We start from the raw sequence: 25,780 nt of genomic DNA on the forward strand, positions 1-25,780 counted from the left end.
TGTCTGTTTTCCATCATTTCCTTCTATTTTCCCTTGTATTGAGATTATCAGTTGTCATTTCTTATAAAAGTTTCAGTGTATTTACTTTATGAATTACCTCCCCTCCACTTTTTCCAATCTGATAATTCTAATCTCTTCTGGTCTAGAAAAACAAATAATCATGTCTATTAAAACTGCATCTAAAGTATAATGGCACTGAGTAAAGGCCTTCCTTAAAGAAGAATAAAGTTTAAGGCATCTGTTAAAATTGCTCAAAGATCGTTATAGTTTAATTTTTGTCTTTTGGAAATGTTACAAAGTGCTGAGAGTTCATGATAAATTCTGGGAAAATGAGTCATTATATCATCCTTTCTACAGGACTTTTTTTTCTAGCAGAGATTTTACATAAAGACTTTTATAAGGTCTCTTTCCTTCTTTTACATGTACTTTCTTTTAATCTTGTGATCTAGTCCTAAATTTAAAGTTTAGCAAATCTCTACCTGTCCTGGAAGAGGCGTGTTGCCAGCATATAGTTCATTGAGGTCTTATGCTCGAGGTAGGACCTGAAAGGCAAAGAAAGAAACCGGTTATTTCTTAAGCTAGTTCAAGAGGAAAATGTAGAAATAAAACCATGAATCAAGCACAGAAGTAACAGGGGTACTTATATACTGTTTTTAAAGAAATATACTGTTTGTAAAGTGGCAAAGGAAAAGACTGTTGCTCAAATTTAAACTGTAAGACACTAGAACAGAAACAAATAGAATAAAAAGAATAAGGAAAAAGAGGATTTAATTTAGAAAACAGAAAGAAAAACCAGCATTTCTTGGATTAATAGATAATATGATAAATTCAGAAAATAATACTGAAAGATAAAAGAAAAATTAACAAAAATTTATATATAGGTCAAATGAAACTGGGAATAGGAGACGCATAAAGGGCCTGAAAATGTAGATAAGAGACTGTTTCAATCATGTTATTCCCTAACTTAAGAGCTTTCAGTGGCTCCTAGATGTCTACTGCTAAAGGCAAATACTTTCTCTTCCAAAGTTTCAAAAGTTGGATCATCTGTAACATCAATTCATTCACACTCTCTCCACACAGTTGCCTGACACAGATCCTACAGTAGAGTCAGCCAAGTCTCCCTAGAATCCTCTTGTCAGAGGCGTTTGAACTAGAGTAACTCCATCTTGAATAGGGGCTGGGTAAAATGAGGCTGAGGCCTACTGGGCTGCATTCCCAGATGGTTAGGAATTCTAAGTCACAGGATGAGACAGGAGGTCCGTACATGATACAGCTCATAAACATCTTGCTGATAAAACAGGGAGCAGTACAGAAGCCAGGTAAAACCCACCAAAACGAAGACGGCACCGAGAGGAACTCTGGTTGTCCTCACTGCTACACTCCCAGGCGCGCCAGGACAGTTTACAAATGCCATGCCAATGTCAGGAGGTTACCCTATATGGTCTAAAAGGGGGAGGCATGAATAATCCACCCCTTGTTTAGCATACAATCAAGAAATAACCATAAAAATGGGCAACCAGCAGCCCTTGGGCTGCTCTGCCTATGGAGCAGTCATTCTTTTACTCCTTTACTTTCTTAATAAACTTACTTTCACTTTACCATATGGACTCACCAGAATTCTTTCTTGTACAAGATCCAAGAACCCTCTCTTGGGGTCTGGATTGGGACCCCTTTCCAGTAACACTCTCATAGCTCCCACTGATCTTTTGCCTCTGACTGGATACCTTCTCCCCATATCTCCTCTACATCTATACAGTGGTCCTCCTTCATGTTTCAGTTACCCACAGTAAACAAAAGTCTGAAAATATTACATGGAAAATTCCTGAGGTAACTCATAAATTTTAAATTATGCACTGTCCTGAGGAGTGTGATGAAATCTCATGCATTCTGCTCGTTCCCACCAGGAATGTGGATCATCCCTTTGTCTAGCGTCTCTGCACTGTAGACACTCCAGGCCCATGAATCACTTAGCAGTGCTTGTGTTCAAAGAATCCTTATTTTACTTAATAATGGCCCCAACAGACAAGAGTAGTGATGCTGGCAATCTGCATATGCCAAATAGAACTGCAAAGTACTTCTTTTTGGTGAAAAAGGTAAAAGTTCTTGACTTAAGGAAAAAGAAATCATACGCTGGAGCTGCTAAAATAAAAACAAATTTTCTATACATGATATCGTGAAGAAGACAAAAGAAATTCATGCTAGTTTTGCTGTCACACCTCAGACTGCAAAAGTGATGGCCACAGTGCATGATAAGTGCTCAGGTGGAAAAGACATTAAATTTTGGGGTGGAAGACATGAACAAGTGACAGCAGTGTGTCACGCGAGAAAGCACTGGGCCAATACAAAGACTTCAGCAAGGGATCTGAAATGAGGGACTCTAAGCCATTTACTGCAAGTAAGGGATGGGTGCACACATTCAGGAATACAGAAAGTCAACAGTAGCCTAACACCACATCACAATGCCTATGGCATTCACCTCACTTCATCTCATCTCACTGTATCATCTCACATCATCACAAAAGGAAGGGTAAGTACAGAACAATAAGATACTTGAGAGGCCACATTCACGTAATTTGTATTACAGAATATTGTTTTTTGTTTTGTTTTGTTTTGTTTTTGAGACGGAGTCTCGCTTTGTCACCCAGGCTGGAGTGCAGTGGCACGATCTCGGCTCACTGCAAGCTCCGCCTCCCGGGTTCCCGCCATTCTCCTGCCTCAGCCTCCCGAGTAGCTGGGACTACAGGCGCCCGCCACCACGCCCGGCTAATTTTTTGTATTTTTAGTAGAGACGGGGTTTCACTGGGTTAGCCAGGATGGTCTCGATCTCCTGACCTCGTGATCCGCCGGTCTCGGCCTCCCAAAGTGCTGGGATTACAGGCTTGAGCCACCGCGCCCGGCCCAGAATATTGTTTTAATTGCTCTATTTTATTATTAGTTACTGTTAATATCTTCCTGTGCCTAATTAATAAATTTAACTTTATCATGGGTACATATATCGGAAAAAACATAGTACATATAGTTGACCCTCGAACAACAAGAGGTTTAGGGGCACTGGCCCCGCCACAGAGTCAAAAATCCACATATAACTTTTGCTTCCCAAGAAGTTAATTACTAATAGCCTACTGTTTACCAGAAGGCTTAACGATAACATAAAAAGTGGATTAACACACATTTTGCATGTTATATGTATTACATACTGTATTCTTACAATAAGTATGCTAGAGAAAATAAAATATATTAAAATCATAAGGAGGAGGAAGAAGATCTAGTTGCTGTCTCGGGGTGGCAGAGTTTGAAGAAAATCCATGTATAATTTTACTTCAAACCCACGTTGCTTAAGGGTCAAGTGTTTGGTACCGTCCAGTTTCAGGCATCCACAGGGGCTCTTGGAAGGTATCCTCTGCTGATAATCCTCTGCTGATAAGGAGTTTTCTACTGTACTACACCTTTCAAAAAGCAGGTCAAGTCGACCCTGCTGTACAAAGCCTTCCCTGATATGCCCTACCATGTCTTTACTGTATGCCTGAGGACCTGTCATAAACTGTGCATACAGAGCAAACTTTTTGTTCTAGGAAAGCTGTATGATGCAGCAGGAAAAAAGGAGGATCTAGATCAGAATATCTGACCCAAGTCTCACTGTGTGGTTATGGACAAGTCACATTGTTTTACTGAGCCTTAGTGTCCCTCCCTGTCATTAAAATGTGAGTGAAACAATGAAGTATACAAAGGGCATTAAAATTACAAAAAGCTATACAAATATAAGCTATTCTTGTTATTAAGAACATTATTAAGAATAAAGTAATAAAGCTATTCTTATTATATGTGTAAGTAATTTTCCATAAACATACTGTTAACTGTCAACCGACAGGGATCCCACCTGATATTTATTTTATATGCCAAAGAACTAAGCATAGCGCTAGACATTTGTTGATAATATATATGTATTAATAAAATGGCACATTTGTTAGTAGATAAACATATCTCCCACATTCTATGTAAAGGCAGTTCAATTAATATGAATATTAATTGAGCCTCTTTTCTCAGAACGCACCAAGAGAGTTAGAGTAACTTACCAATGTGATTGGTAATTTAGGAAAAATAAACAGAAAATGATGTACTGAGCACCTCTCTTTTTTCTCTTGGGAGCTACTCCCCCCTTAGGAAATACATATCCTCTACTGCTCCTATAGGGTCAGTACTCTCCATACATGGCTCAGACCAACCTTGCTTACAATAGGAATATAAGTCTGTCCAATTCTGAAGCTTAACAGGAAATGCATTTGCTTGCAGACAGTTATAATCAATTCCCCCAACCTACACTTTATCAGTAAAAAATAAAGTATTTTGGTTTCCATCTATTTTAGTCCTTGTTATATTTCTCAACTGGTTCAAAACCAACCTAGTAAAGAAAGGTATCATTGTTGGACTTCCTTAAGAGACCCCAAGATTATTTGAAATTGATTCCATAGAAAAAGATACTCAAAGTAAGGTCCTATATCTTGAAATACTCAAAAGTAAAGGGTCCCCCTTTCATTAATTAAAATATATGCTTTCCAGGAAATGCAAAAATTCAAATTTTTAAAAAAACATTTCAAAATATATATATATATATGTATATATATAATTTTCAAGAAAACCCATGTAAAATTTTTCTGTTGAATTCCTAGGTCTTCATAAAGTATAACTACATGAATAGCATATTTTAAAAGATAAAAGGATGATTTCTCTATGAACAGCTAGGTTTTCAAAACAAGCAAATTTTATAAAATGGCTTTTTCTTTTATTCTTCTAAGTTCTACCTCTGTACTTACAACCACGAACATCCCAACTAGGTTAAAATGCAGTCACCAGAGGAAGAAAGTGTGTTGCCTATAAACAAGTACAAAGAGTCTCAACCTTATTAGCAATCATAGAAATGCAAATCAAGACCAAAATAAGATATTTTACTCCCACTAGATGGACAAAACTTAAGAAGTCCGACAGTATTGCAATTGGAGAAGATATGGATCAACAGACTCCCTCATACATTGCTGATAGTTTACACAGTCACTTTGGGAAACAATTCAGCATTACCTTTTTTCCTAAAGCATTATCTTTTAAAACAGAACATTCACATGTTTTAAGGCACTGAGCCTATACAAAAACTTCAGCAAGGGATCTGAAATGAGCAACACCAAGCCACTTACTGGTTCACATATTTTAAGGCCCAGTAATTCCACTCCTAGATACATGCCCAGCAGACACATACAAGAATATTTGTACCACAGCTGTCCTTAAGAGCAAAAGCCCAGAAATAAGTCAAATCCTCAACAATAGGAGAACAGAAAAATTAACAGCAATATAAACACACAGTAAATATAATAAAGCACTGAAAAAAATGAACTGTAAATATATGTAGCATGAACCTGAATTATAAAATGCTGAATGAAAAAAGCAAGAGTACATAGAACATGTCTTTTTTTTTTTTTTTAAAGAAAAAGTTTTAAAGTGATTAAAACAAAACAATAGAATTCTGCTTCTATACATGAGAGGATAACTGTTACAGGACAAGCTCTCCTACCATAAACAGCTAGAAAAGTTTACAAGTTATTCAAAATAACTATTTTTTATTAAACAACTGGCAGCACAGGACTGTGATCTCTGACAGAGGGAAATACACGAAGTACAACTGCCCTACATTTCTGCCTAAAGGCAATTTCCAGACTATATAGAAAGAGAGGAAATGCAAATAGAGCATAACTGTCTCTGAAAAGAGATAACAGAAATCAGATTTCTAGGGAGTGGCTAGACTGTTCAAAGCAATGTCCTGGAGAAGAAGTTGTGCAGAAGAAGATATCCAAAAATCATCATGAGGGACCCCTGGAATCTTCGGGTGAAAACAAATCTGCTTAGGTATAGGGTGAACGTCCACAAGGCTGAGTAAAGTGCAACTATCAGAATAAAGAACAAATTAAGGAGAAGGTAAGGTGTAAGCTGAATAATTCCCAGAGTTCACATGAGGTTGCAAATTGAGTTTCCACCAGACAGAATGAAAAGATCTCACTGATCGTGGGGGTAATTTAACAGACACCCCAAGAGAGTCTTTAGTGGAGGAGCTAACCTGGGTCTAGACAAAAAGCTACTATAAACGAACCATAACAGTGTTTAAAAATAAACCGGAAAAAGATAAGCTGATCTACAAGTAACTTAAGTGCCTGACCAAAAAAAAAAAAAAAAAAAAAAAAAAACCAAAAGGGGTTAAAGAAGACAATAAAATCCAAACACTCAACAATATAACATTTGCAATGTCTAGCATTCAATTAAAAAAATTACTGTACATGTGAAGAAACAAAAATGTGACCCATAAACATGATGAAAATCAGTCAATAGAAAGAGACCCCAAAATGACAGATAACAGAAAAAGATATTTTAAAACATTTATTATAAATATTATAACATGTAAACAAAAATGTAAAGGAAATCACGAATATAACGAAAAAGAGAAAAAGGAGACACAAAAACTAATGAAAAATAAAATATCTGAAATGAAAATTTCACTTAATAGAGGATTAGGCACTGCAGACAAAATGATGAATGACCTTAGAGACACACACAAATACAAAACCATCCCAAACTAAAGAAAGAGAGAAAAAAAAGTCTGAAAAAACATGAGCACAGCCAGATTTGTGGTAAAATATAAACTAAGTCAACATGTAACCAGAGTCTCAAAAGAAGACAGGAAAGGAGAACATTAGAAAAAAATATTTGAAAAAATAAAGGCCAAAAGTCTTCCAAATTTGAATAAAACTATAAACCCATAGATGAAGAAGCTCAATGAATCCCAAGCACAAGAAACATGAAGAAAATGACACCAAGGCACATCATAATCAAACTGCTGAAAATCAGTTGTGGCCAAGCACAGTGTCTCGCACCTATAATCTCAGCACTTTGGGAGGCCAAGGCAGATGGATCACTTGAGCCCAGGAGTTCAAGACCAGCTTGGGCAACAAGGGGAGACCCCATCTCTATAAAAAATACAAAAATGAGTCATGCACATTGGCATGCACCTGTAGTCCCAGCTACCTGGCAGGCTGAGGTCGCAGGATAGCTTGAAGTGAAGCCCAGAAAGCCGAGGTTGCAGTAAGCCAAGATTGTGCCACTGCATTCCAGTCTGGGCAACAAAGTGAGACCCTGTCTCCAAAAAAAAAAAAAAAAAAGAAAAGAAAAAAGAAAGAAAAGAAAAGACGAAATCAGTTACAAAGAGATAATTCTAAAAGCAAACTGAGAAAAAAAGACATTATGCATAGAAGAACAAAGACAATAATTGCTGTATGCTTCTCATCAGAAAAATGCAAGCCTGAAAATGACAAAAAGACATTTTAAAGGTGCTGGGAATTGCACATGAATGGTCACAGCAGCTTTCTTCAAAAGAGACCATAACTGAACACAACCCAAACATTCTACAATAGATGAGTGGTATATTCTGGTATATTCAACTAATTCTGGTATATTCAAACAATGAAATAGTATATAATAATAATAAAGAATGAACTATTCTTCATAAACCAACACATATGAATATGAAAAACACTATGCTGAACAAAAGAGTCCAGATACAAAAGAGTACATACTGTATGATTCCATTTATGTGGAACTGTGGAAAAACTGTAATGACAGAAGGCAGATCATAATGTCTGAAGCCTGGGGTCATGCGGAGGATTGAATATAAAAGGGGATAAAGAGGGCTATGAGGGTGATGGAAATATTTTATATCTTCATTTTGGTGGTAGCAGTGGTTAAACTGGTGCCTACTGTTGCCAAAAATCATCTTCAAATTGTACATTTAAAATAGATGCATTTTACTGCATGTAAACTAGATCTCAATAAAACAGTATATTGCTTAGACATACATATAGATAAAACAATTTTTTTTTCAAATCAAGGTAATGATAAACACAAAGTTTAAGACAGTGTCGGACCCTGGGATAGGAAGCTAGTTAGGAGGGAGGCAGGGAAGTAAAAGGGAGAAATAATACACAGGTATATTAAATTACTGTCAATAATCTAGTTCTTGGGTTGGGTAATATTAATAATATTATAAATAAACAAAATAAGAAAAGCATCATTGGGGGGAGCAATGATGACAGTGTATCACAATTAATCTAATTCTATAGACCTCAGGTAAAGAATAAAAAAAAAAAGGTAGTCACCTCACCCATATATTTCCCATGTCTCAGACGTAGGAAATATGCGAATAAATCCACCTCTCCGATCATTCTCCTCCTTCACCCTCCGTAAAACTTTGATCTAGATGAAAAATAAGATAAAATGAGTACCTATTTTGACAACTGGAGTCCATGTGGCTATAGGACAAAGGAAGATACTTATGACTCAAGAATGTGAAAGCAGCATGAAGGGAGAAATTAATTCCATTTAAAATGTTCTTCCCTAAGAAAACATTTCTCCCATCTTGAATCTTTCTCTTTTCAACGTAAGACATGAGTTTGTCATGAATATTATGAATCACTCACTACTTTTTGCTAAAACCTGTGTTACCCCACAAAAGCCTAAAATGAACTTATCTTTACCTCCTCCATTGACAGACCAAGCACAGAACCACCCAACTTCCCTGGCCCTTTCTCCCGGGCTGAGCCCACGAGGTTTTTCATTTCCGCATCACTGGCAGAGAGTGGACGGGAACGCTAAGGAGAAGAAAATGAAAATAGTAAAAAAAAATTTTTAAGCTTTTATTATTCCTCATTATCCTGTTCATTCCCTCAACCTCATTATCTTTCCTAAGATATATAAGCTCAAATTCACAGAACACTTCCTGTAATTAATCTCAGCCTGGAACCCCGGAAAACAGATGAAAGCTAATAAACTCAAAGGCAAGAGGAGAAAACAGAATAGTAAAAGAACACTATGGGTTGAGACAGTAAAGAGAAGAAAGAAAGAATAAGGTCTATGTGACTTTCTAAGCTAGTATTTAACCCAAACCTTGGTTTTAGAGTACATCCAATACTTCAAGGATATGGAAGTATCTCAATACTCAATAAAATCTCAATAGAAAAATAAATAAAATAAATAAATAAATAAAATAAAAATCTCAATAGAAAAATAAATGTGATTTATTTCAGTGAGTACACTCTTTTCAGCACAGGAGATGAAGAATTAAGAAAACTGAGACATAAGACACAAAACCAAGGAACAATCTATTATATCTAAAATGAAAAAGTTGGGCTGTGAAATGTTTTACAATTTGTGGGGGAAATATTGAGATGAGAGTCATCAGTGACACAGAAAAGAGCTGTGGCCAAAAGGCTATCACTGTGGTTGCTGGACTTCAAGAGGTCTGGAATAAGGGTGACTACCCTGGGTATTCCAAGAAGGCAGCCAAATGGGCCCTGTTCATCACTGATCCCAGAAGAGGATCTCAGCTATTTTAGCTTCTACATGATGATGAGGGAGGTCATCTGAAAACACAAGTTTTAAGTGATTTTGATTTTATGCGAGTGGAGAAATAGGAAGGTAAAAAAGGAAGTCAGCATAAAAGCATGATAATACACTATTATTGAAATAGATGACGTGACAGACAAAAATAAGACAAATCTGCCAAGTAGAAAGAGTAAGAAAGAATTCGCCCACTATGGGTGCAAATTGTCCTCCTGATTCTTAGAAGTAACTTCAACCAGAGAGCAGCAGCCCCATTGTCACCAGGTATTATTTGTCTTTCTCTATTTGTAGAATATCTATTCAAAGGCATTTTGGTAACTAACTTTTGGCCTTTTTAGCAACACCCGTTGTTATGGACTGAATGTTGGTTTCTCTCAAAAATTCTCATGTTGAAGTCCTAACCTCCAATGTGATAGCATTTGGAGACAGGGCTTTTGGAAGGTAATTAAAGTCAGATGAAGTCGTGAGAGTGGGGCCCTGGTGTAATGGGATTAGTGTCCTTATGAGATGGTGGCCAGGCACGGTGGCTCATGCCTGTAATCCCAGTAATTCGGGAGGCCAAGGTGGCCGGATCACGAGGTCAGGAGATCAAGACCATCCTAGCTAACATGCTGAAACCCCGCCTCTACTAAAAATACAAAAAATTAGCTGGGCATGGTGGCAGGTGGCTGTAGTCCCAGCTACTCGGGAGGCTGAGGCAGGAGAATGGTGTGAACCCAGGAGGCGGAGCGTGCAGTCAGCTGAGATCACGCGACTGCACTCCAGCCTGGGCAACTCCAGCCAGTGTATGTACAAAGAAGAGGCCATGTGAGCATACAACAAAATAGAGACCTATAAGCTAATAGAAAAAAGCCTTAGAATGAAGCCTACCTTGCCCCACCTTGATCTTGGATTTCTCAGCCTTCAGACTGTGAGAAATAAATTTCTGTTGTTTAAGCCACCCAGTCTATGGTATTTTGTTATGGCAGCCTGAGCAGACTAATATATTCATGTACACGAATAACCAACCATGGATGGTTTTATCTTTGGACACAAGAGAGACCAACTAACCAATCTCCAAAGCTACCATGGGAGTTATAAAAGCTAACTTTTCTGATTGGCAACTACATGATGGATACCTATATCAAGAAAACCATGAAATCAACAGATGTAAGCAACATGTGAAGTGCAGGGGCTTTTACTGTGGTATCTTCAACATCCAGAACAATATACTGTACTTGGCATGAAGTCAATCAAGAAATATTGGTTGAACAAACAAATAAGTGAAAGTGCTGACATCAATCACGGCTAGAAGTAAACTTTGCAGAAGGATTTCGGGAAATATTTTTACTTACTCAATCTCTGGGAATACATTAAACAGTAGATGTTAAAATGAGAGGGTTTATAGGGGAAAGTTGAAAGATTTAGGAAGGAAACAAATATAAATAATATAACCACTGTTTATAAATCTTTGAAAAGTGTGAATGCTTATTTAATGTATAATTTGGAAAAGCCAAAAATATTAAATGGATAGTTTAAGGACTTTTCTTGTGACCACACACGAGATTTATTGTTTGCCAAAAAATACTTATCTAGTTCACACATGACAGCCTCTCCGATCATAAAGCCACTGGCAAAGCCTAGTGCTGTGGCTCACACCTGTAATCCCAGCACTTTGGGAGGCCAAGACGGGTGGATCACCTGAGTTCAGGAGTTCGAGACCAATCATGGCCAACATGGTGAAACCTCGTCTCTACTCAAAATACAAAATTAGCTGGGCGTGGTGGCACATGCCTGTGGTCTCAACTACGTAAGAGGCTGAGGCAAGAGAATCGCTTGGACCCTGGAGGCGGAGGTTGCAGTGAGCCAAGACTGCCCCATTGCACTCCAGCCTGGGTGACAAAAGCAAAACTCTGTCTCAAAAAACAAACAAACAAAAAAAAAAACAATAAAGCCACTGGCAGTTGTCCTCTAAAGTTAAGTAGCTTTCTTACATGACACTATCTAAGGGCCTCAAATCTCAAATTATGTAAAGAGAGTGTAAGAAATAAGCATTCATGTAAATGATATGATAAAAATAGGTATTTTTATTAAGCATTTAAGAACAGAAAGAATGTTACTTAGAAGGTTAATAAACTGAAAGCTATATCAAAGTTTAATTAAAAGTATTTAAAGAAAAAGTTATTAACTATTAAACAGATTAAGAAATGCCTGGCTGTATTTAAAAGAACAGGGTTCGAATCACTATTGAATAACACCTAATGAGAACCTCCAATTCCTGGATATTGTTTTTAATGGTTTTTTAATATTCCTGGCTTCTAGAAATTGAGATAATGATGTGGCAACCTTCTCCTACTAACCTAATGTGGTTTCTCTAACCAATGAATTAGCACCCCAAAACTCTTAAAACTTCTCTGCCAATCACTTTCAAAGAGTTGTCTCCCATATACATTCACAACCACTCCTTTGTTACAGCCTACAATTCCAGGTCTAGCTACTGCGTACATATTTGTGAACTGTTTGGAGTCGGGTAGAGGCACGTAGGAATTCAGGTCTGTGCTTCTAGTTGGGGTATTTAAGCACTCTGAGAAAGGTGTATAATTCTGTGACCTGAATTACAGACACAGATGAAAGAAAAGGCAGAGAAAGAGAGAAGAGAAGAAGAAAGGATAAGGTGGACAGAAAAAAAGAAAATAAACGCTTATGAGTGTTGAGGAGACATACTTGGAGATTAAAAACAAAGCAAAGGTAAAAAAAAAAAAAAGGAATCAGACTGATTTGAAAGGCCATCAAGACTATCAAAAACAAGGCAAAACAGTCCAAATGCAAGTCTTTCTGCAGTTTTGCCTTTGGGCATATCAACTACATTCTCTGAGTGGTAGATATAATAAATCCACACATTTCCATGAGTTGACTGAATGTACTAAGGAAATAAGGGTCCTCTGAACTTAGAGAGGAGAACCATTGCCTCTGGCTAAAAGATACATGATTTAGATATCCAGTGCTCAGATAAATTATAAACTGTCAAATTACTGTCAAGTTAAGAATTCTGCCATGCAACATGCACCAAAGATAAATTTATCAATACTACAACTTACGATTCAGAAATCTTCCCAGAGAAGAAATCTTACATATCTAACCGTCATTGCTAAGGAACAACTGGCTGAAAATGTGAAATTACCGAGACAAGGAACCACCAGTCTCCACTCAATCAAAGAAGTAAGAAACAGATGTTGAATCAGAAAATGACTCTCAGCCTAAAAAAAGCTGGCAAGTACCAGTGATGAGAAGAACTTAACAAAATGTGGAATGGGGAAAAATGGCAAGATATCCTAAGAATATATCATAATTGAGGGGCAAAAATAAAATTTGCTTGACAGAGAACACATGCAAAGAATAAAAATCTCCCAATGCAGTTTTACAAAGTTTGGAATTCTTCATTAAAAGCAAAGGAACTAGAAATAGCTCAATTTATATGTGATCCATTTTACCATCTAAAAAACAAAACGTAAAATCAAATTTAAAAGCAAAATGAATGCTATCAAATGAAAGAAAACAAATGGAAAAGACCACATTATCAATAAATCTGAGTGGAAATGGACCAAAAAAAATGGTTTCTGAGAGAAGGTTTAAACATATTGATAATCAGGGTATACTTCGAAACTGACGGGTGGAAGGGAGAAAGTAAGTAGGCTTGTGTAACAGTAAAAAATAAAATAAAATAAAAAGAGATATGCAACATCTAGAAATTTGGAATAAATGTAAGCCAGCAGATCTGAGAGACATGCATTGTGTTATTAAGGAAATCGGCTTTAAAAACAAACAAACAAAACTTACCAAAACCACTTATAATTATGTCTGAAAAATTGTGAAGAACTGAGGAGGCACCAGATTAGAAAAAAACCAAATGAGGTACTAATTTTCAAAAATGTAAGAAATTTGCTCCTGGTGGTTGCTGCCTGGTAAATCTAACTTGAATCCCTAGTAAAATAATGGAACAAATATTAAAAGCAAAAAATCCCTAATAATTTAGAGGATTATGGGCTTATGAAGAATGGTATGGAGAATGCTTTACTTTAAAACATGCTTTAAAAGTTTGATTTTTAGGACAAGATTTTTAAAAGGGGAACTATAGCAATATATTAAATGTCTTTGGATTTTAGAGAAGTATTTGAGAAAATTTCATACAATTTTTATTCTAAATTATATTTCCAGTTGGGGGTTAGTGCCAGAATATAACACATCAACAAAAACTGAAAACAGTGTAACTGTAAGATAAATAGCAGTGAATCAAACAAAAGAGCATTTGTGGATGATGGCAAATGTGAAAAACATGACTACAAACAGGTGAATATCAAAATAACAAGAGATCGTGACAATGGGAAAATCAAGACTCAAAAGTGTGAAGGGGAGTAAATCTTCTTAGTATAAACTACATGTCTAGCACTTATCCTGAATATTTTACCTCTATTTTATCATTTCTTTCTCACCAGAACTTCATGTATATATTATTATCCCCACATAACAGATGTGGGAATTGAGCCTCGGAGAGGTAAGAGAACTTGCCCAAAGGTCTAATTGCTAGTTTTTGGCAGAGCTAAAATTTGAATCCAGGTCTATCTGACTGTAAAAGTCCATATTCTTTCCACAGTACCATGCAATACAATTTCTGGTGAGTGGAAAATTTGAACCATGGACATTAAAGAGAAAGGAGAAATATAGAGATAATGGTTTAAAAAGGAAAAGGCAGAAAAAGGGCAAAAACTAAGAGAATTCACAATCTGACAGCAACAGAAAAAGAAAGCTTGGTACAGTCAAAAACAGTCAAAAAAGTCAGAACAGAGACTTTTATTTTTTACTTAACTCCCATGAAAATACCTGTGAAGTTAAGAGTGCTTCGTTAACAGAAAGACAATGACAAAATAGAACATTGCAAAGAACAATAAAAGTCAAAGAATTCAACTTGTATAAAGCTGGCTGACTAAAGCCAAAAAGGCTTGATGTCGTGTAAGCAAGTGTTCAAATACATCACTATTAAAGAGAGGTCTTGCTCTCCAACAAGCCTATTACAACCTATGGGAATTCAAGCAATGCAACTAGATGTAATGGAATTAAAATTGATAATGAGAAATTAAGATTAGAATTACATATCAAAGGCTGGGCATGGTGGCTCATGTCTGCAATCCCAGCACTTTGGGAGGGCCGAGGCGGGCAGATCGCTTGAGCTCAGGAGTTCCAGACCAACTTGGGTAACCATTCGAAACCCTCATCTCTATCAAAAATACAAAAAATTAGCCAGGTGTGGTGGTGTGCACCTATAGTCCTAGCTACTCAGGAGGCTGAGGTGGGAGGATCACCTGAGCCCAGGAAATCCAGGCTGTAGTGAGCTGTGACCGCGTCACTGCACTCCAGCCTGGGTGATGGAGTGACACCCTGTCTCACATAAACAAGTAAAAATAAATTAGAATTACATATCAAAAACACTTCTTTAGAGCCAAATGCCACAGGCTATGAAAGAGTACTCCTTTCCTAACGTACTCCTTTCAGTACATTAGTTCCAGGTATATTTAGAATATAATCTCTTTGGAGTCAACAGCCTTATTTTGTTGTTTTTTGCCATGGGAGCAGCTAGCATACTTAGGTATTTACTAAATATAAAACACTACATATTATAAAGTTTTGAATTCTACCAACTAAGCACCAAAACTCATACTACAGAACAACATTAATCAGTTACTAAATATTAGACAAAGCATCCAGTAAGTTATTTTTCATTTCTTGGATTCACATAAACCATATAAATCACTTTATCAGAAACAGTAGCTAAGAAAGTTACAAGTCAAGCATTCAAGCTTACCAGAAATTGCATCAGAGAGTACAAATGCCAAAATAAATATATTGGAGCTTTTTGCTAAACAATAGTTGCAGTGACATATTTATATATGAGAATATCTATATCCCTCATACTAAAACATCAAATAGCAGGCACAGGACCCCCACTGCTAGCCTATTACTTCAAAAAGAATTTTTAAAATCTGTGCAGAAGAAAGCAATGGTTAATCTCAAACACTGCTAACAAAAACAGAAAGAAAGCAAATGCTGATCATTCAGAAAGAAAAATGTTTGTATTTCAAAGGTAGCATCTGAGACACTATTGTGGCAGAGCTTCTAAGATTTATAAACCGCAAATCACTACATATTTGAAATGTCACCTGTTAAGGAACGCAAATACAACCCAACACCCAATGTGAAAACATTTCCAGTATTAAGCTATAGATAACAGTATGTTTCGTAAAATGTCTGAAAAAAAAAATGAAGTTCATTTGTGAACTGGAAATTTTCCTTCCTGGAATATTTTGGTCAAAGTGATAGATACGCCTTTAAGCACCTGTTCATCATTTAAATTCAACAGCCTCCATCTCGGTATAATCACTATCAGGAAAAGAGGATCCCTAAGTTCCTGTATCCTCTACTCTTATATTCTATAACCAAAAAGACTTCTATGCATTTATTTTCATTTATTTTGTTAATAAACTGCGCAAAAAAATAGGTACATAAAAATATGTACCATGAAAAACTAAAGCTAAAAAACTTTCCATTTGGAGAATGAAAATAAAATTTGAATGAAGTTTCCAAAAGATCTAGAACTTACCTGCTTGGCCTTTGATGACTGAAACTGTGCAGATACTGGACGCTATAAAACACAGAAAAATGGAATAAACCCTTATCTTCTCCTAATATGCCTACATTTTCCATCTCACAGATCTATGATATAAAAAAGGAAAAAATAATCTCCAAGCAGAAACTAAAAGCAAGAGCCCTACACTTTGTAGTTGGAAGGTTAGAACATTTATTATCTTTCACACTGCTTTCTCCTATGCCATATATATTCCAGCTTCAACTTCTAACCACTGAGGGCACAATCCTACTGCCAGATACTGAAGATACTGAAGTCAACTAGTCCACCTGACAAACTGGTTTCACACAGTACACATAACTAATCTACAGTTCCTTTAGGCTTTATATAAGTGTCCTGTAGGCTGCTTATGGATGAAATCATGCCATTACCTACCAGTTGGCAAAACAAACATTGAATAGATTTTCTTGAGTTTGCAAAGAGTTGCCAATAAAGCTGACAGGCAAACTAAGAAAAGGGATCAATTCATCCAAGATTGGCAATACACTACCTCTAGAAGTGAAACCTGGCAGAAACTATGTTAAAGCTGCACAGAAATGTTCATGATCCTTTACACATAATCCTGTGGTTCCTGCCACAGATACTGCAGGAAACAATTTGAAAAGGAATGTGACTGCCTAAATTAAGTTTTCCTAGTATACCTAGGTTAATCCTCTACTTTTCCTTATTAAAAATTAAAGAAAACCTTTTGATCTGCGATGATGCACTGATCAAGTACAACCCTGGTAAGTGATTTTATATCTAATCCAAGATAATAGCCTTTAAAATACAGTACACTCTGTTCCACATCCCAACATTAATTAGGGAATAATTCTACAGCATGGGGTCATAGATAGGCAAAGACTGAATCTAGCTCAAAGACATGTTATGCTTGGCCTGCAAAGTATTGTTTCTAATGAAGTGGCTGCCAATATTTAAAAGTAAGATTTCTGATTTCTCTTGACAATAGGAAGATCTCATAACACCTGGCCCACACTTATGCATGACAGTAATTAGCTAGAGCACATCAGTAAAACAGCCACACCTTTCAGATGAGGTATGCCCGCTCCAGTTTACCTCAGTCATATCACTCTTAGCTGTTTTACACCTGCCTCTATTTACTCATTTATATTACCTGCCTGCAGGCCCTCTAGGCACTTCAGTTTGAAAACCCTGTTCTAATAAAAAATTATCTGAATAAATAATAGCATATGAGTTTGGCAAACAGAAAATAGCACTACTCCAAATGAGACTAGCTAGCAAAAGGAACAAGAGGAGGAATGGGAGTGGAAGAAGGGAGGAAAAAAGTGAGGAGTAAAGGGTTAAGGTGGATTTGGGGCAGAGATAAAAGGAGAGGAGAAGAAAAAGAAAGAGAAAATGGGGAGTAGGAAGAAAAAGCTGCTTATGCCTTCAAAGAGTCTACAATCTGGCAGGAGAGTACAGAACAATTTAAAAGCAACAAATCAATGAATGCAAAACAATGTAGTATAGAAGAGGTAAATAAATGTTAAAATGAAAAGTAAAGGTCATGATGGATTTAATAAGAAAAGACTTCCAAAATGTCTGAGCAGGCAAAGCAATCAAACCAGAGGGGAATAGAAGAGCAAAGTGGATTTTTTTTTAAATAAGAAGAAATGTTAAAGGCCAAGAAACAAAAGTGGGAAATTAGCAGGGTCAAAACAGGCAGGGACTGACGAGATGATGGAATGAGTAAATGGAAGGATTAGCTGATTGGTTTAACTGGAACAAAAATGCAGAGTACACAAAGAATGAAGCAATGCTTGATTAATGATATTTTAGACAAGTATAAGTTTCTTTGGGCTTTTACCTCACTTAGCCTCAATCAATAACTCATGATCATGGAGGGTCCTTTGAGGAGAATTACTTGTAGAGAAGATACTATTTCAAGAAAGCATCTTTTTTACAAAGCTAGTCCGAAGACCAGAAAGAACGCAGTAATGACTAAGAATTAATAGGCTCCTTCTCTGTGCCTTGTTTCTGAGCATATCAATCTGAGGTGGAAGAAAGGGTGATTTTTAAAAACAGAAAGGAAGATAATGAAAAAATAAGCCAAGAGAAAAGACAAAACAAAAAACAGGGAGTAAGTTTGTTGGAAAATGTTGAAAGCATAAGCTATTAGTCACAGCTGAATATAACTGCCTCCTGTCTAGAGTGATCCCCAAATTCTCCTGCTCTAAGTGACCTCATACCCACAGTGCTTCCGTTCCCTCAGTTACATCAGCTGCCACTTCCCAGTAAGCCTCCTTCAGGCTCCCTGCTGCAGAATTGGCTTACCTGAGGTTTCTGGAAAGGGTTTCGCCTGGAAGACTCAAAGGTGGGATAAATTGGCCGGGTTGATGCCCGCTGGGCAGGATCTTGGCACACAAATCCTGAATGGGGAATGGGCAACATTAAAACCTGCCATTTTCTAAGAAATTAGCAGGTCTGGCTGCACCTTTTCTTTAGATATACAAACTCAGTTTCACTGTCATAAATATCAGAGATCTATCCTCAGGAGGATAATGCACAATTCTCCCACATGCACTCTGCTTCAACTCTGAACCACCATAACTAGAGACAAGAAAAGGGAGATATGCAGATGAATGAACCTTGCTGGTTGGGTAGCTGAAATGTGATTCTGAGTGAGAAAGAGATGCAGATTTTTGATGAACCTAAGAATAACTGCAAATCACCATTTTGAAACACACAGTTGTTAATAAAAGCAAGTTACTTTAAAGTGGCTACCTGGATGATGACTGGAAAATAAAGTTATTTTTATGAAAGCAAGTGAACAGCCTTGTCCTGTTACACGATCTACTTCTGGAACTGCAGAAGGTGGTCTATTGGCAACTTTCAAAATGGGCTTTGTAGATTATCTATGGCTTTGGAAATTGGACTTCAGCTAATTTCACTTACTTCCTAAAAAGAAGCAGATTCTCATCCAGGGAAAATAGAGTAGCTAAGTTTTATAGCACTTGTGGGTACATCAGGTACTAGTTTATCTCAAATTTATTTTATTATATCTTTTTATAGTACCTAAAAAAAACCCAACAAGCCCACAAAATACCCACCTGACTGCCCATCTCCACTTCAAAGTTTTGGCTTATCTACGTAAAATGAGATTTCTTCTTTGGGCTGCTTTGGTTATAACTACTACAGAAGGGATCACATAGAGACCAGTAGAGACTGTCTAGCAGAAATATAGCCAGTCTCCTTTGTAACAAGGCTTCTTCAGTGGGTTTTACTTTCCCAGCTTGGAGAGAAATACACCTTCTCCAGATCTTTGCTAATTCTCTTCCTCAGCTCCTAATTCCTGTGCCCCAAGTCTCAGCCTTAGTTGTGGTTCAGCCTCAGGACAGGATGGAGCCAAAGGGCATAGAAACATAAAAACATTTCCCTGAAAATATAATTTTTTAAGACAAACCATTCAGCATGGCTTAGGAATTGCCAGTTGGCAAAACCTACGGAGTCTGACAAAATGGACACTCTAGTTAATTTTTATGTGAGTCCAGTTCAGAAAATACTACTACTCACCTACAACAGTGAACATATCTGAAATCATACTGGCTTTAATCTTTAGGTCCAGAGGTGCATCACTAACAGAACAGAGAAAGAAAAGAGCAATTGATAAGTGTGTAGGTTAACAGAATAGCCGCCCTCTAATGGGTCCCAATATAGCAAAGTTTCCAAATGTCAGTGAAGAGCAACATATAAAGCCCATAAAATCCATGGGTTGGGGTGGGGGAAAAATTCTGGGCAAAAATATGAGAAATGAAATCCTGGTGTTAAATTTGTCCTCTCTAATGCAAACGCAGCACCATCCATTGATTCTCTAACACGCAACTTTCTTTATACCAGAAGGTCTTGTGCAATTCAAATTTTGCGCAAGTCAAGATTATACTGCTTCATTAAAACTGTGGATTTCAGAGGTTCAGATTTTCAGTATGCTCTTTTATGAGTGTGCCCACCACCATTCAAATTACTTTTTGCTGCTGCAACAGTCAAGTCACATTCACATGCAAGAGAAGCAACTCTAGCCACATTGGTACTTTTTAAAGTCTTTATTGTCTGCTCTAAAACAATCTTCTTAGGCTTGCAGGCTTGCATATAGGGCAAAAAAAAAAAAAAAAAAAAATACAAGTTATACCAAAATCTCACCAGATGGGGGGAAACCCACATGAAAACAAAAACAACAGTGACCAAACGCAAGAGGCCTCCCTGTGGCGGTGATGGCCACAGTGGCTTCAGTGCTGAGGTGTTCTTCCACGAACCAAACTGCTCTGGCTGCTACTCAGTGCCTCATTCTGGGGATTTCTAACTTCTAACGGATAGTGTAATATACTTTACTGGACAACCTGCAAAAGGCTGACTTGACGAAAGCTGCGTAACATCTGAAGCATCTGTAATATCTAGCTCTACACCTTACTACGGAAGTTAAGCCAAACTCTCACTCTAAAAGTAGTCAATCTGTCTTTATTTGATTCCTTGGCATTTTGCCAATATCTCTCACCCTTAAAAACGCAGCAGCTGGGTGGTCTTTGGCATAAATCTCTAGAGTTCTCTGTTTAGAGAAGTGTACAGCGAACAGAAATTCTGGCTGTAGCTGCAAATATAATAAGAATCTTCCCTGGTATTGAAAAATACGTTTATTTTCTTCTTGTAAACAACAGGTTAGTAAAAAAAAATTTTTTTAAGTTGTTTTGAAGTTTTTGACTTTAAACTTGGATGACTTTAAACATGGGACAGGGTAAAAGGACCACATATTATCCACATGGCCCTAGATCCAGGTTTATACCTTTATAGTATATGTGGATTTGAACCTGTAGAACTTTTGGTAATGAAGGAAATATAATATCTTATGTATTTCTTGACCCTTAATAGAAGACTTACTGTTTAAAAAAATACAGGGATAAAACTGAATGCAAGAATCATCCCTTAGAAACCTAATAAACAGGAATCATATAATTGTAAATTGACTAGGAAGACAGAGATTCATGGTTGTCATATGCACTTTGATATTATGCCATAAACCAGTTAATTTAAGAACGTCTGGTTATCTCTATCTAATAACTAGGAAAAAAACAGTCTTCTAGTGCCAAAAGAAATGATCCAAAAAAAAAAAAAGTGCTTTAAGTACTACTTGAAGATTTGTCCTTTTCTAGTTGATGGAACTGACTTACCAGGCCAAAGAAGGAGAGAGATTCACTTCCAACAACCATGGCTTCAGAGTAGCATCTATGAGCACGTCAAAGCCATAGAGTTCTAGAAATACAACACAACACAATATACAAGATCATTTTCCATGCCACAACCACACAAAGATCTAGAAGACTCAATCTCATAACTCCCAGGCCTAGAAACTCACTAAGTATAAGTAGTGAGTAGAAGTAGAAGCAGAGAATCTTTCAAGAATCTCTCAAGTTCAAGAGAAATTAATCAAGCTCTAGGAATAAGAAAACAATGCTATAAAATTCCACTGTTTTTATCATGCACTGTCTATTGATGTTCCTAAATCCTACACAGAAAGCAACCTGACTCTAGAATAGTTAACAAGCAGGATTCTGCTGTGCTTATGGGCACAAAAAAAAGGGTGGGTAGGGAGGAATGAAACAAGCACAACCAATACCAACGCTGCTTTAGGCCTGCTCTGAATTTCCCGCCCCCCAGCCCCTCTCTGCCAAGTTTGAAAACAGAAACTTCTCCTGAAGGCATTTCTCTAGAATCCTTCCATCACATTTTCTTAAACCAAGATATGGCTTTTGCAACCTAGGTCAGGAAGACATCTAAATGTATTTATTCTTTCCCCTCTCCTACAGTTTCAATTTCCCTTTGAAGACAGAAAATAAAACACACTGGCCCAACATGAACCGAAGGACAGACAAGAAAAGAGAAAGCCAGTGGTGGCAGAGCACAGGTGCGACAAGATATCTTGCACCACTGATATTATTTAAGAAGGGTGGGAGCCAGAGATCAAGTTTTTGGATTTTGTATTGATTCTCTTTCTTTACCTTCCCAACTGTTGCAAAGAGAAAGCAAGACCCAGAAGCAAGTTTTCTTTCCACAATGCCTGGTTTCATTTAACAAGTTCAGGGATGAGAGGTTAACTTTGGAACCCTTCATATTATTAGTGAGACTTTCTCTACAAAAATAACGGTACAGTCCTTTGTGTGTGTGTGTGTATGTGCATGTATATGTATATATTTATATATATATATATATATATATCACTCCTAAACATCCCATCCTGTGACCCTCAAAAACGCTGCTTATATTTTTTCTCTAGAAGTAAACACTACCACACTACCTTCCTTTCTGTTTGATCAGAGGTCACAGACCTGAGCTCACACCCACAGAACACAACCAGGTATTTTCCAGAAATTAATTCTGATACAAATTTCCTTGCTTCAAGAAGGATTTTTAAATTTATCAATACTCTCAGAAAACAAAAAAATAGACTCTAAAAAGATGGCTCCCAAAACTGTCTTCTAGAACACAGGAAGTCTGAAGTTACATGATGTATTAAGAATCCTAGAGTAAGGCCGGGCATGGTGGCTCATGCCTATAATCCCAGCACTTTGGTAGGCTGAGGTGGGCAGATCATGAGGTCAGGAGTTCAAGACCACCCTGGCCAACATGGTGAAACCCTGTCTCTACTAAAAATATAAAAATTAGCTGGGCGTAGTGGCGGGCGCCTGTAATCCCAGCTACTCGGGAGGCTGAGGCAGGAGAATCGCTTACAACCGGAAGGCGGAGGTTGAAATGAGCCAAGATCCCGCCACTGCACTCCAGCCTGGGTGGAAAAAAAAAAAAGAATCCTAGAATGGGAATCTAGAGACCTTAGTTGTCCCCATGATTCTACACTGTGGAACTTGGAGAAATCATTTCTCTTTCTGAGATTTTGTTAGCATCCTTTGGTTTCCTTTAGCCTTTTTATTAATCACTGTTTGTCAATATCTGGATGCTATTTACATATATATGGCAGTATGAACTCGGTTAGACATGCATATTCTAAATCCTCTAGGGAAAAGTTACCATGAATGAATTGGCTTCCATAGTAATTATACGGGATTCCATTTAATTTGCAAAAATCATCACAAACTATACAAGAGTTTGAGATGGGATCACCTTCAAGTAACTACACAAAATTTATATATTACCTATAGTTTAAAATATAAAGAAAAGGAAGCTATTTCACCTATCTTCTTTTCATAGAATTCATAGCTTTTAATGGCTAATACATTCTTCTGAATAGCCGATGTAATCTTCAGTAATCTTGTAGAATATTGCCCCTTTAACCTGAGAAAAATCATTTGTGATATAGCACTAAATAAGGCATTTAAAAGGAAAAATCTACTTGCAAAATCTACAAGTCCACTTTAACATTTTATATAAGCGAGAGAACACAACATTTGATTGAAGAAAAAGAGTACTCTCTTCATTGTTTAAAAGCTGAAGCACAGGATTCAACTGTTTCATAAAGTGGTAATATTATTAATAGTAAGAAGAACAGGGTGAAAATAATGATTGATGCACATATTGATCAGGTTTGCAGAATCAGCTACAAATGAAGACAAATTTGAATCAGATTAACAATCAATGAAACCCACTATTTAAGTATCTTGCATTAAGCAGCTACAGGTTTACTTAACCATTTCCCCAAATCAGAGGCAAATTCCAATAATCTCAGTTGACAGGCGGAGAACCACTATTCTGGGAAATACGAGGGGGAAAAATGACCTAGAGAGAAAACATCCTTCACAAAGCTAAATTAATTTTCATTTGGATGACTAAATCATGTTACTGCTAAACAACCTCTATGAAGAGGGTACCCAAACTAAAAAAATCAAGCCTCGAATCTAACTACATCTGTACACATACCAGGCTTGGACCTACTATCATTTAAGAGTTGGAGAAGAAATATATATTGGTATGTGACAGCATTATAACATAGTGCAAAACCCAGCTCACCTCAAAGGCTGGCATTAGGAGAGAGGAATGGGGTGGAATGATAGCTTCTGTATCAGGTTTTCCTCTTTGAACCCAATCAATTCAGCTTAAGAAAAATAACTTGGGTCCTCGGCAGGCTACTAGAGTCCTTATAAGAACCTTTTAAACTTACTATTGGTATTTGGTATTTTCTATGGACATTAAAGATTTTAAAAGGTAAAGAGTAGGTTGTGCTGAGCATAATCAACTTCCTCATCTTTTAATGTTGAGTGTTTTGGCAGCAGTAACGAGAATTTCAAAAACTCAGTATCCACAATGAGATACACCAACTTTCCTGTCATGAATGGGTGCGAGCTAGCTGGGCTTTTCCAGTTCTGAGAGCTCCTCTTTCTGTGTTGTCTTTATCACGACAGAAGAGCAAGTGTTTTCAAAGGACTATTGCTACGCCTTATGGAACATTTCCCCAGGACAATTTTCCTTAGTAAGAAATATTTCCTTCAGCCCCTAGCCAAACTAAAGCAAACTTAGCTCCCTACCTCTTTAATATGGGTCCTTGAAAAAGCAATCTACACTTAGCAGTCTGAACTTCTTAATACCTACTCATTCCCAGCCCCACGAATTTGCTTCTGCTCCCTCTCTAATAACTGATAATTCTCAGTATGATCACCAAAGACTACCCTATTGCTAAGCCCAAACATCTGAAACTGATGACCACCCCTAACTTATTGGAGTTTTCTTCTCCCTTGGGTTCCAGGACACTGCTCTCTTCTGATTCTCATCTTTCCACTCCTCCTTTCCTTCCTTCTCTTCTACCCAGATATTCAGTGGTAAGTTTGCTCAGGGTGACACTCTCAGGTCTCCTTCCTTCTCAATTCTACTTTTCTCCTTAGGCAATCTCATGTATTCTCACGGCCACAATTAATATGATGATCACATCTTTAACCAAGTGTCTCCAGGACACCAAATTCATAATTCAAATTGCCTTTTGGACATCTTCACTAGGATATTCCATAGGTATTCAACACTCAACAAAAGAGCCCTTGTTTTCTTTCCCCAAAACTGTTTGGTTTGTTATTATTCTTCATCTTGGAGAATGGTAACCCCATCCACCAGGCTTCAAACTAGAAACACTCTCTTACCACCTCCCAAATACAAGATATCACCAAATCTCTATCACTCTTTCTTGTCTTTAATCTTTCTCTTTAGTTTCTTTTTCTCTCTTTTTTTTTTTTTTTTTTTTTCTGAGATGGAGTTTTGCTCTTGTCTCCCAGGCTAGAGTGCAATGGTGCGATCTTGGCTCACTGCAATCTTTACTTCCCAGGTTCAAGCAATTCTCGTGCCTCACCCTCCCAAGAAGCTGGCATTACAGGCGCCTGCCACCATGCCTGGCTAATTTTTGTATTTTTAGTAGAGATGAGGTTTTACCATGTTGGCCAGGCAGGTCTCAAACTCCTGACCTCGGTGATCCACCCTCCTTGGCCTTCCAAAGTGCTGGAATTACAGGCACAAGCCACTGTGCCCAGCCAGTTTCTTCCTCTTTAATCTCTTTAATCTTCTCTGTTCCCTTTTGAGGAATAATTTACATATGATGAAAGAGTTAGATCTAAGCGTACAACTTGACAAGTCTTGAAAATTGGACATATCCATGTAACCCACATGCCTATCAGCCCACACAGAATGTTTCCATCACCCCAAAAGGACCCCTTGTGCTGCTTCCTGGTAAGTATCCTGCCGTTTCCCCCATCC

At 37.3% G+C, this 25,780-nt stretch overlaps 1 protein-coding gene across 27 annotated transcripts in view; it reads right to left on the minus strand.

Moving 5' to 3' along the window:
* Window positions 1-25,780, minus strand: part of TTLL5 (tubulin tyrosine ligase like 5) — a 294,113-nt gene that overhangs the window by 202,796 nt on the left and 65,537 nt on the right. For 23 of the 27 annotated variants that reach the window (XR_004184858.1, XR_004184857.1, XR_004184855.1 and 20 more), the window contains 7 exons: window positions 21,268-21,349; window positions 19,622-19,683; window positions 18,383-18,477; window positions 16,064-16,105; window positions 8,568-8,681; window positions 8,195-8,286; window positions 480-542 (listed from right to left, as the gene is read on the minus strand). Coding sequence is in view for 19 of the 27 variants with exons in the window: in XM_031667950.1 (XP_031523810.1) it covers window positions 480-542; window positions 8,195-8,286; window positions 8,568-8,681; window positions 16,064-16,105; window positions 18,383-18,477; window positions 19,622-19,683; window positions 21,268-21,349 (550 nt within the window). In the remaining 8 variants the exon portion in view is untranslated. The remainder of the gene's footprint in view (window positions 1-479; window positions 543-8,194; window positions 8,287-8,567; window positions 8,682-16,063; window positions 16,106-18,382; window positions 18,478-19,621; window positions 19,684-21,267; window positions 21,350-25,780) is intronic. The other 4 variants (XM_031667954.1, XM_031667952.1, XM_031667951.1 and 1 more) reach the window with 1 other exon arrangement.

The sequence above is a fragment of the Papio anubis genome, chromosome 7 (genome assembly GCF_008728515.1).
Source record: "Papio anubis isolate 15944 chromosome 7, Panubis1.0, whole genome shotgun sequence".
Taxonomy (NCBI): Eukaryota; Metazoa; Chordata; class Mammalia; order Primates; family Cercopithecidae; genus Papio; species Papio anubis.